The 11,260-nt window shown below is 42.6% G+C and overlaps 2 protein-coding genes across 34 annotated transcripts in view; both read right to left on the bottom strand.

The window, feature by feature from the left end:
- The window catches only part of ITPKA (inositol-trisphosphate 3-kinase A), a 48,468-nt gene that overhangs the window by 15,235 nt on the left and 21,973 nt on the right, over positions 1-11,260 (bottom strand). For all 17 annotated transcript variants that reach the window (XR_005860012.2, XR_005860016.2, XR_005860017.2 and 14 more), the window contains exons 2-6: positions 10,747-10,843; positions 8,676-8,889; positions 6,785-6,989; positions 1,652-1,753; positions 506-577 (exon numbers count right to left, since the gene is read on the bottom strand). Coding sequence is in view for 1 of the 17 variants with exons in the window: in NM_001391989.2 (NP_001378918.1) it covers positions 506-577; positions 1,652-1,753; positions 6,785-6,989; positions 8,676-8,889; positions 10,747-10,843 (690 nt within the window). In the remaining 16 variants the exon portion in view is untranslated. The remainder of the gene's footprint in view (positions 1-505; positions 578-1,651; positions 1,754-6,784; positions 6,990-8,675; positions 8,890-10,746; positions 10,844-11,260) is intronic.
- RTF1 (RTF1 homolog, Paf1/RNA polymerase II complex component) overlaps positions 1,652-11,260 on the bottom strand; it is a 110,417-nt gene continuing 100,808 nt past the window's right edge. For all 17 annotated transcript variants that reach the window (XM_040701153.2, XM_040701155.2, XM_040701164.2 and 14 more), the window contains 2 exons: positions 10,747-10,843; positions 1,652-1,753 (listed from right to left, as the gene is read on the bottom strand). The gene's annotated coding sequence lies outside the window, so the exon portion shown is untranslated. The remainder of the gene's footprint in view (positions 1,754-10,746; positions 10,844-11,260) is intronic.

Here is an 11,260-nt window from a genome sequence, read left to right as displayed (position 1 = left end):
CTGACCTCAAAATCTTGAGCTGTAATAAGCAGAACTTAAAATGCCAACGATGCCCTCTTTACAGCAAAGCATAGAAGGAGAATGTATAGAGCAGAATCATACAGATTCAACACAAATCCAGTATTTTGATAAAGACGTGATCGTCTAAACACAACTGGATTCCACCGTACCAAATGCAAGCTTCCACACTACCACTCCCCTGTAAGTGTTCCACTGTAACACACCAAGATTAGAGAAAACGACAGGAAACTGCTACTACTAAGCTATTCCCAACAGTGGCCCAGTGCTCAAAGCGTTGGTAAAGATGAGAGAATTCATTATTCTTAAAGATCTATTATTCCTGTATCCTTGTGATGAAGGCTTTGAGTTACCTGTACTGTAAACATGTTAGTTTTCTTCTACCACAAACTCCTTTCTAATAGTAGAGTAGGCAGTTCTGAAGTGCATATGAATGAGCAAAAGAAGCAGCACTACACCTTCACGCAGCATTACACTCACTGCTCACCTCATGTCGCTTGAAGAAGTCTGAGGATTCAAGAATGATATGAATTTCCTGCAGACGCTTGAGGTATTTTTTCTGGAGGGTGACGACAGAAAAAAGAAAACAGAAACAGGAAGAGAATGAATGAAGAGATTCTGCTTACAAGAACCAATATAACAAAGAGTTAATTTTAGACTAGAAGTCCTTCAAAACAGAGCCATCATTTGAAAGTCAATCTGAAAATACACTTCAATAGGCTTCCATTGCAAAAGAATAGAATAGAGTTCCTCTGCTGCATGCATTACACCAAGCATACTTCTCTGTCTTGCTTTGGATGCAATAATACAGTCTGCTCTGCAGCCAAATGCTAAATGCTTCTTTTATTTTTCCCTCTTTTTAATATTTTTTTCCAATGAAGATAGAAGTTTCAATCAATGAAAGATCTTTCAGTTCACCACAGTGGAAAGAGAATGAGCTGGTGTTAGAGAGACAAGGAAGCTCCAAACATATAAGGGGAGGAAAATCAACACATAAAGCTCTAGTATGCATTTTAATGCTGTCCCATATTACCAAGCACACTGCTCCTGGGTGGCTAATCTTTCCTCATAACGGCTTCTACACCGCAACAAAATGCTATGGCAGGCTCTGAAGTTCTGACGACAACAGAGACATGTTATGACATCTACCACATGCCTGCTGTGCTTCCTCTGAAAAACCATGAGGTAGCGTACAGGAATTGCTCTCTGAGGCAAGTCTCACACACAAGCAGAGCCAGCCACCAATCTCACTTCCCGTTCACATGCTCTGTTTTTCTTCTCTCTAGAAGAAATTCCCAAATCACAAGTTTTCTGCCAACGCAATCCTTGCTTATAAATCATCATCTTTCTGATACATCTTACACTTATGGTGGAGACTGGTGGCAAGTCACAAGTTTGATTTTTGGCTAGCATGAGAAACCCGAGGAACTCATGGCAAGAGCTGCCAGAACAGGTCTCAGCCAGCCACTACTCACTGCCCATTAAGTCTTCATGTCCAGTCCATCTGCTCAGTGGGACTGGAAGTCCAATCCTGTTCTTCCTTGGCAGTTTAATCCATCTGTTTTTTGGTACCAGAGAAAGTATGGCCCTCAAGTAAGTTGAAGATCAGTAAACATTAAGAGTTCAGACTCACCAGAATAGTTGTGTTGCCCTCAATGAATTCCACAAAAACCTGGAGAACTTGCTCCTGTGTCTTCGTAGTTTTGAAGTTTGTGTTGCATGTTCCATCTGCTTTCTGCACAAAAACACAATTTATACCACACGTCACTCCTCTCATCAGCCAGTGCCCTTGAACCATCAGCAGCTCAGCTCTCACTAACCAGATGAAAGTAAGTAGTCAAACAGGAAGAGAGGAGACAAACCTCTTTTCAAGCAAGAGGTGGAAAATAAACAAAAGCTGATAGGATAACTTGAAATGGCACTTCATATCCTGTTGAGTGTAGTTAAAAAGCAAAACAAAACAAACAACCCCAAACCTCACAGTATTACCAGCCTGCAGAAAGGTTTTCCTCACACCTCAGTAGTAGCAGGCAAAGGTTCAACGGGGCAAACCACAGTGACCTCTTTAGTTGTCTTAACAAGTCTGACGCAGCCAAACCCTGACGGGGGGAGGGGCAGAAGGGGATGGTTTCAAACCCAATGTTCCAGTTTTTCTTCTCCCCCGCCTCCCCCGTTTAATTTTTTGTTGGCTTTGTTTTTCAGTGGGTAAACAAAAGAAACATAGTTAAGACTCTCCATTCCCAAAATACCTTCATGTCAATGTGACCTAGAAGTCACCAAACAGAAAGTGAGTTCCAGACAAGAACAACTCAAGATTGGCAGTGATCCAAATGCTAGCAGTGACAAAGCGGGTGTGTAAATTCTGGCAAAAGACAGTGTGAGCACGCTTGTAGCAGCAATACAGCTGAATACAGAAGCACCCTGCTACTGAAAATGACAAAATCTTTTCGTGAATTGGTAACAGCCAGTTTGCACCTGTGAGGCTACAAGTAACTAAGAGCAGTGAATGAATCTGAGACATCTGTCAACACAGACTGCATGAGTATGAACCTCTGCAAGATGATCCCTCATGTGAAAAGACACAAGGAAAAGCTTGTAGGACAGGCATGTAAAATACAGCCATTTTTGCAGTTGGTCACCTGTGTCTACCAAAAGCCTGCGAGGTATCAAACTACATTTCTCTCCATTGTATCAGTCCAGTGAAATCCCACATCTCCATTATTCCTTTACAGCATTAAATTAACAGGTCATCAAAACACGTTCCCTTCAACACATTGTCACTGCACCAAACATAGTTAAATTCTGCCCTGGTCTCAGAAGGTGCAATGCTTTTTATTTCTCAGCAGAACCAGAGCCCTTAGAACATATATAAAAAAATCCTTAAGTACTAAATTTTCAGATCTGTCATGCAATGAAGTAACCAAATGGCAAAGCCATGCTGAAGAACCTCCCACCAACCAGACCTTTTAGGAGAATAAACAGAATTTTATTTCAAGGCCACAGGCCAGATACCAGTGTGGCACGTCAGCCCAATGGGATGTGTATGTTACGCAAAAGCAGCAGCAGATAGAGAGGAGCCATCTGACCTGACCTGAGGTACGATACAACTCAATGGCAGACAGAAGTTTGGAGTTCAGTCCAACGTCTTCTATCTCTTCTCTGGAGTAAGGTTATTTTAAAAAAAGTAATCCCTCCCCATGCCCTAAATCCCACAACAAAGTCTGTAAGAGCTGCTGTTTTCTCTCTTTTTTTTTTTCCCTTTTTTCTTTAAATCTGGACATGCTAGTGGCTTGTATCCTTGTTATTTAGAAATACTCTTATGGTTTTGTTCCTCTGCAGTGGTTGACCAGAAACATAACTGCTGCCTGTCTTTCCTTGCTGTAAACAACAGGCCAGGCTTTGACCTGTACCATCCCTCATATCCTGTAGCAGGTCCTTGCAACAGCTCTAGGTGTACCTGATCCCCAGAAGGCGCTTGCCCTACCTGCTCTCCAAGGTCACACTTTTGTCAGTTCCTGCCCAGCACAGCAGTCTGTTGCACTGTGCAGCCGGTGGACCTTCTCACTAGATGGGACAGTGACACAGATAGCAGGAGAGCAGGTCTGGCTGCTCAATAAAATACTGCTGCCTATCTTAACCTGCGTGGTCTTGTTCAGATTACTCTGCAGAGTTCCCTTAAAGGGCTCTGGGTTAAGGTTGTGACCTAGATGGATTTTACAGAGACTAATGAATCAAATCTGCTGTCCTCCTGGGAAAATGGCTATCCCAAAGGACAGCTGAAAGAACGGTGCCAAAGGAAAGTAACTTCTGAAACCACAGATTCACTGACAGAACGGGAAATGAGAAGCCCTGATTCTCAGCCCCATGCATAACTCTGCAAAACTATTAGCTTAGTGTTGAAGAGATGACGTTTGCAAGGCCAAGACTTCAGACAGTCCCTTTGGGAGAGGGACTGAATCTCATTTATAGTGAGCCCCTTCACAAAAGAGCTTCTGTGAATTCACTTTCTTTATTTCTGCTCCTTACTCCAGCAGCCACAAAACTGGAATATTTTTGAATGACCAAGCCCAACATATCTGCTGACCTAATCCCTGGAGTTATCAGGGTACTCAGGGAAGAAACCTCTTTTTCCCCCCATCAACAATTTGCTGACATCACCGATCCTCACAGGCTTTCCTCTCAAAATGGGGAATCGCAAAGCATGGCATTGCTCCCCTGCAAAATGGAACTTACAGTTCAGCTACAGTGAAGCGATTTGGGAAATACTGACTAGCTGTATGGCTTGAAAAACTTCTGCCACGCCTTTTCCACAAACAAAAGTAGAAGAATAATGCCTACCTACATCCCCCATAACAGCACAGAAAGACAGAAGAATAGGAAATGCGCTGCAGTACTCTGCAGCACTTCTTGTGCTTAAAAAAAGGATTATTTGTGTCCTTTTTTGCACAGTTACAGCGTTGTCTCAACAGAGGGAAATATCATGCAGTCTGTGTGCCATACTGCTCCCTCCCACCTCCGACAACCAGCCAAATCACAAAGAACAAACCAGGAGGTTTTACTGGAGCTCCCCTATACTCCCCTAGCTCAGTCACTCTTCAGGACTCAACACATATCTGTAAGTCTACACTGACCAAAGATACTCCTGAGAACATACACAAAAGGTCTTGAGATCACCTGGGTTTCTGATTCCATTACAGAGAACATTCAAGGACTTTCAAGTGGCATAGGAATGAAACAGGTAACTTGGATAACATCATTATATGGCTGAAGGGTAAGACAGAAAGTATGCTGGCAGGGTTAGAGCCAGACCATCTACTACCCAGACAGTTTCTGCATGAAAATGCCTGTGTCTAACAGCCAGGAGTGGGTGGCACAGCATACAGGGGGCCAAGCACAGCATGAGCTGGAAAGACTAGTTCCTGTAGCACAGCAGGAGGATCTGTGAACAAGGAAGGAAAAAGACAACACGTGGAAGTGGAGAAGATTGGAATAGTTAAAGAGCCTCTGTTCATGCAAGTCACCCTCTTTCATTCCTTTTTTCTTTTCCTGTGTGCTAGAACTATGAAACAGATGCAAAATCCAAATAATAATTTAAAGCATCAAAACATACTTACGTTAAATGTATATGCTGACAAAAGGCACAACTGTGCTCTGATGAACACCCTGAAATCACACAGGGTAACTAAGTCCGCTAACCTCTTCAGATCCCTCGTCACAGGCTTCAGCTAGCAAGTACTCATGCAGGGTGCAGGGTGTTTGGGCTGCCCTCACCAAGCGCTGTGCTGCTACAGGTACACAGTTATCAAAACCCAAGCAAACTAACTTAAGGCTAGCTGTGACAGAGCTAGTGTTAGAATCATAGAATGGTTTGAGTTAAAAGGGACCTTTAAGATCCTTTAAGATCACGTAGCTCCAGCCCCCCTTCTGTAGGCAGGAACACCTCCCTCTAGACGAGGTTGCTCAAAGCCCCATCCAGCCTGGCCTTGAATGCTTCCAGGGAGGGGGCATCCACAACCTCACTGGGCAACCTGTGCCAGTGTCTCACCATAGAGTAAAGAATTTCTTCCTAATATCTAGTCTATGTCTGCCCTCTTCCAGTTTAAAGCCATTTCCCCTCTTCCTGTCACTACATGCCCTTATAAAACAGTCCCTCCCCAACTTTCCTGTAGGCCCCCTTTATGTACTGGAAGGTTGCTATAAGGTCCCCCTGGAGCCTTAGCATTTGAGTTACTTAGTGAGGTTGGTGATACTCTAAGTGTAGGTCCTAAGGGTTTCTGGATAGGTATTTGACTTTGCCATGAGGCACAAGAAATACAAGTAATTAATGGGTAGGAAAGAAAATTGCAAAGATTCTTCAGAGGCTGTAAAGTAGTATCCTAGAAATGGTAAAGGGACGCAAACTCATCCATCAAGAACAGCAGAAGGATTTTGCTGATGGACAGATTTTATCACTCTATTTTTGGGCTTTATCTCAGCTTCATCTATACTGGATACTGTCATGTTCCTAGAAGTAAAAAGATGTTTCCTAAGAACAGATAGCTAAATGGGGGCCAGTGTCTTCTCCCATGTAACTAGTGATAAGACTAGAGGGAATGGCCTCAAATTGCACCAGGGAAGATTCAGGTTGGATGTCAGGCAATACTACTTCTCCAAAAGAGTGGTCAGGAGCTGGAATGGGCTGCCCAGGGAGGTGGTGGAGTCACTCACCCTGGAGGTGTTCAAGAAACACGCAGATGTTGTACTGAGGGACGTGGTTTAGTGGGCAATATTGGTAATAGGTGGATGATTAGACTGGATGATCTTGGAAGTCTTTTCCAGCCTTGGTCACTATGATTCTAATGCTTTTAACTTGCCTTGCAAGTAAGCATAACTGGAACAAAAACTCTTTTATGTGATTTAAATAGAATATAATTGTGTATAAACAAACAAACAAAAGTGTGGGGGAGAGGCAGCTATTTCATCAGTTCTTAATTCCTCCTTACATTTTCATTGTATCTATGCTGTGTACCTGTTTGGATCCTTCCTGAAATATCTCTGTGATTGGGCCAAGCACGGCTGATATGCATTTGGTGCTTAACTTACTTGACCCAACTGTTACAATTGCAACTCATGCTTTAAAGCAACAATACATCAAACTCCGTGGATATAATTAATGCATTTTCACATAATCTATTAGAAAACCTGGTTACTGATGCATGCTAGCATTTTGATTAATTAACAAATCAAAGTTCAGTCTAAATTGAACAGGCAGAAGCAGAACTATTACCTTAATCCCTTCAATCCTAAAGCCCAGGTTGGCACTAGAGCTGATTGTTTCCCTCCACTGCATGTATCGGGGCTTGGTGACAGCATGCTGGGCATTCTCCTCAGCTGTAGGAGCAAGAGGATCCACTTCAATCATTTTCTTGTACATGTCTTTACGCAGCTTTGGTTTCTCACGGGCTTTAGTCAGCTCTTCTTCCAGGTATGTCCTGCAAAGACATCACATCCCAACAAAGCTGCAAGGACTTCCCAACTTTATTTTTGCAATTTCAGTTAGCCAGGAAAGTATTATCATTACCTCAGTTTTGCACGTGGCAAAAGCAAAGCACGAACTAATGACCACACATGCTTATTTAGTGAAACTATATCAGGAATCAAGATTTGTCTCATTCACTTCTTGTTCTAACCATACCTTTACCTTACAATTACATGTTATTCTTATGTCCTGCTTGCAAGAATGTGAGAAAGCTGAATTCCTATTCAGCCATGACATACAACTGTATATTCAGAGGACAGTTAAGAGAGATCACTTGTGATGAAATCAAAAGCAAAGGGGCTTGCTGAAGTCTTACTGGCTACTCTTCCCTTGAGAAAAAACTTCAGTTATGCATTTTTTCAGGCCTCAAAAAAACAAATGAGGTTTTACATAATGTTTTAGAGAGTAAAAGACATAAACGCTCTTCAAACAATAATGAGCTCGAGCATGTTATCTGAGGAACTGTAGCTCCAAACCAAAAGAAGTAACTAAGAAAGGGAAGACAACACTTCTACGCTTTGCTCTTATCACTCAATCTTGGCAGCCACTAAAAAGGCACTATCCATGTTCTCTGCATTCCACTGGACCCTAAAACTTGCCCCTCTCCACAAGCTTGCACTTTGTCAGGTGCCTGGAGCATACATGCTTAATCATTCTTAACCACATTGTAAAATAAGCTGGACTATTGTTTAAGAGATGCTGTCACTCATTACCTGAGCGTCAACTACTGTGAACACAACATGTACTGCTGCCAATCCTTCTTCTCTTGCTTCTGGGGATACCAAAACAACAAATTTCTACTCTGATTTAGCAGAAAGTTCACTTAAGATTCTCCATCTATGTGAAAAGGCTTGTTTCACTCCCATCAATGGCATATTTCATTTATTATAGTAATCAAGCATCTGAGTTGGCACCCAAAAGATTACTATTACAGTTTCTACCTCTCTGTATTGTTACTTGAGGCCTTCAACAGATTGTCTGTCTATCTGTTATGCTTAGATAACTTATTTGAGGTTTCCTCCTAAATCATACACAAGACAAGGAAAAGGGAAAAAGAAAACAAAGTGAGAATCTGAAGAACAAGGTGATAACATCACCTAGATGTCAGTGGAGAAAAGTCGGTCCTGGGCAGACAGTCAACATTTCTCCACAGAGAAGATCAATATCACTGAAGACTCATTCCAGCCTTAGAAATGGGCTTTTGTATTGGTTTTCAGTCATTCACGTTTGGAGACAGGAATTTTACACTTCATAGGGGTTTTTTTTTTGAATCACTGCATAGGCAAAGATTAAATGAACTGGCAGAGAGTGAATCATGTAACTTTTTCTCCATGTTTTTTCAGGCCATTGCAGAGAAACTTTGTCCCAAATCACCACTGAACACATCTTGATGTGGGTCACGTTTAGTCTATAGATCATTCAGTTTCCAGAACCCATGTACAAGCAGGCACCAATGGGACACAGCCTCCTTAGGCTGCCCAAGGCAACCGTCAAACCAACAACAGGTTGTCTAGACCGAATCCCAAGGCTCCAGAACTGTTACCAAGCTGCTCCAACACATAGCATGACCACATTATTCCCCCCCTTGCCTCCTGCAAATGCATTTAGGTTAGAAAACACATTCTCTTTCATGTCTCACCTGATCCCCATCTTACAGTCCATCACACACGGCCCTTCAAAATCAGTAAGCAAATCATCCAGCTGAATGTAGGTCTCTCCATCTCTTTCCACCACACCATGGAAGCAAGGGACGCAGGATCGTAGTGGGTCTTTCATCAATCGCTCAAAACACTCCTTTTCATTCTCTGAGAAGCGTTTGAGAATCTTACCACTATCAGCTGCCTTGAAACTCCCTAAAAAGAAAATCAAACACATGCTGAAAAGCCTGACCTGCAAAAGGGAAAAGCACCTTCCCCCACTACTCCAGCCTCATCTACCTCAGCAGCATGACACCAGACAGATTTTCCCCGAACGAGAAAAGCTAACATGCCTCTCATAAAAATAAAACACCCAGAGCAAACAGTTGTTGGCAGTGAAAATCCATTTGGATACATTCCCACATCGGAATTTATAGCTTTAAGGAATGCAGCTGCTCCAGACCATTTTTTTTATCCATACTAAACTCTTTGTTAGGATATTAAACATTACTATACTTACTAAAACGTACAAGAAGAAACCACAAGCCATACTTCCTTAATGCTCTGATGGGCTCTTTTAAAGCTGCATAACCCTGTCAGTGTTGGCTTTATCCTTAATCCTCACATAAGGTATACCTGCTGAGTGCGTACATCCCAAAGCAGCGCAGTCCATCAGTGACCACGAAGCCAAGTACTGCCCTTTCTACATGCACAGTCTGTGACTGCACATGCACGCACACCTAGGTACTGTGCCTGCCCCGGGGAGCCCTGCTAATCTGCAGGTACAGCCTGCAGCACAATTGTTTTCACAGCCACGGGTCTGAACGGTATCCAGTACAAATGAAAGAGTGTGCATAAGCCAAGATAAGCAGTCATTACACTCCAGCTGCGGAATTTGCAGCCTGCCAATAACATCTGAGAAAAGTACATGCTTCATTCACAAGTACTCTTTATTTAATCTTCACAACAGAAAATAGGCCCCAAAGTAGGAGCCTCGTTAAACCTGTGCCTAGCACTGTACTTTTACTACAGCGGGATCTTTCAGCCATTACAAACTGGTTCGTTGCTGATGAATTGTGGAACTGACACTGGCTCATTACAAGGGCTAGGGTGACGATGGCACAAGTTTTAGTTCAGAAGAAACTTGTCATATCATAGAAGAACAGCTGCAAAAATGATGGACTAAATGCAACCACAGAAAACTATCAAAAGCAAACAGAAACGGTATCTCTCCTAATTATCTTTGGTAACCTCTCAACCCTCTTCTTCCACCCTACACAAGCACTCAGAAGGGTTATGATTACACACACATTCAATGCAACACTCCACACAGATCAAGCCAAGCCCAGACCCAGACACACTGTGATAGAAACTACAGTAAGACAAAGTCATCTTGGCACTGTGTGATACAGGTCAGTACACCACTAGGCAAATGCAGCTACTCCATTTCTAGGACTAAATAAATCTCTCTGCACAGCCCTGAAGGGCACTACATTAAGGCATTAACATACAAAGAGCTGGTTCGAGTACTGCATTAAAGCACGATGCAGCGTAGGTGCCTGCCCACGTGTGTACTAATAAACCCCACACTAGCACATAGGGAACAAGGGCTGCATAAGAATTAAATGAAGCGTAACAGAAGCAAACCTGATGACTTCTCCTTACTGGTGTTTTTTTTTTCTTTGTTTTGCTTGTTTGTTTGTTGTAAGCTTATCAATGACAGTAATCCTATATCAGGAGCACACCGACTAACTTCTACTGACACAAAATCAGAATTAGCTGATTGAGTTGCTATACGCATTGCATGCATATAATGAATAACAACAATCCTCACTACGCAAACACCTGGCCACCAAATCAACTGTCACCATATTTGCTTTCCTCTCAAGGGCTTATGTTCATGCCAAGAGTTTGGGGTTGGTACCAGAAAACCTGTCCTTGTCAAGGCTGAGGTGCATAAAGGCAAGGACAGTAATGTTTCCAGCTACAGGAGTAACATATTGGCTACCCAGTTGGTAAAAATGATCCCACACCACATTCCAGAGACAAAAACATTGAAGATACTCATCTCACCTGTATGTCCAGCCAGCTGCACCCATGAGTAGCGTTTCTTGAAGGGGCTAATCACTGGTAAGTTAACCATGGTTTTAATTGTATGCCATGCCTTTTTCTGGAATGCAAAAAAAAGAAATATTAAATCAGGCAAAATCTGAAATCCTGACGTATCATAAACCTACCATACAGCTTCAAGCACACTGAATTGCTCCTCGCTGATTTGTAAGAAGTCAAAGGTAGAAGCATAAAACAAACACTGCAGTCGTCTCCGGAAAAATACGCTTGTAAAATAACAGACATACATAGTCAAATATAATGCTCTACCATCCACAAGAAAGCTGTCTGTAAAAGATAAGAGTCATACTGCACACCACAGGCCTGTTCTGAGCCACACCTGGCCCTCTCTCTGCATCTGAGTCATGCAGAGAGCAGACGCTGAAACTACACTTACGCATATTTAAGTTTCCATGAGACATGAATATGAGCTGTTTGCCACTGTCAGCAATATTTCCTTTCCCAGAGGCTTTCAGCA

The sequence above is a fragment of the Gallus gallus genome, chromosome 5 (assembly GCF_016699485.2).
Source record: "Gallus gallus isolate bGalGal1 chromosome 5, bGalGal1.mat.broiler.GRCg7b, whole genome shotgun sequence".
Classification (NCBI taxonomy): Eukaryota; Metazoa; Chordata; class Aves; order Galliformes; family Phasianidae; genus Gallus; species Gallus gallus.
Note: the sequence above shows the minus strand (reverse complement) of the source record. Positions and strands in the feature narration are given on the sequence as shown.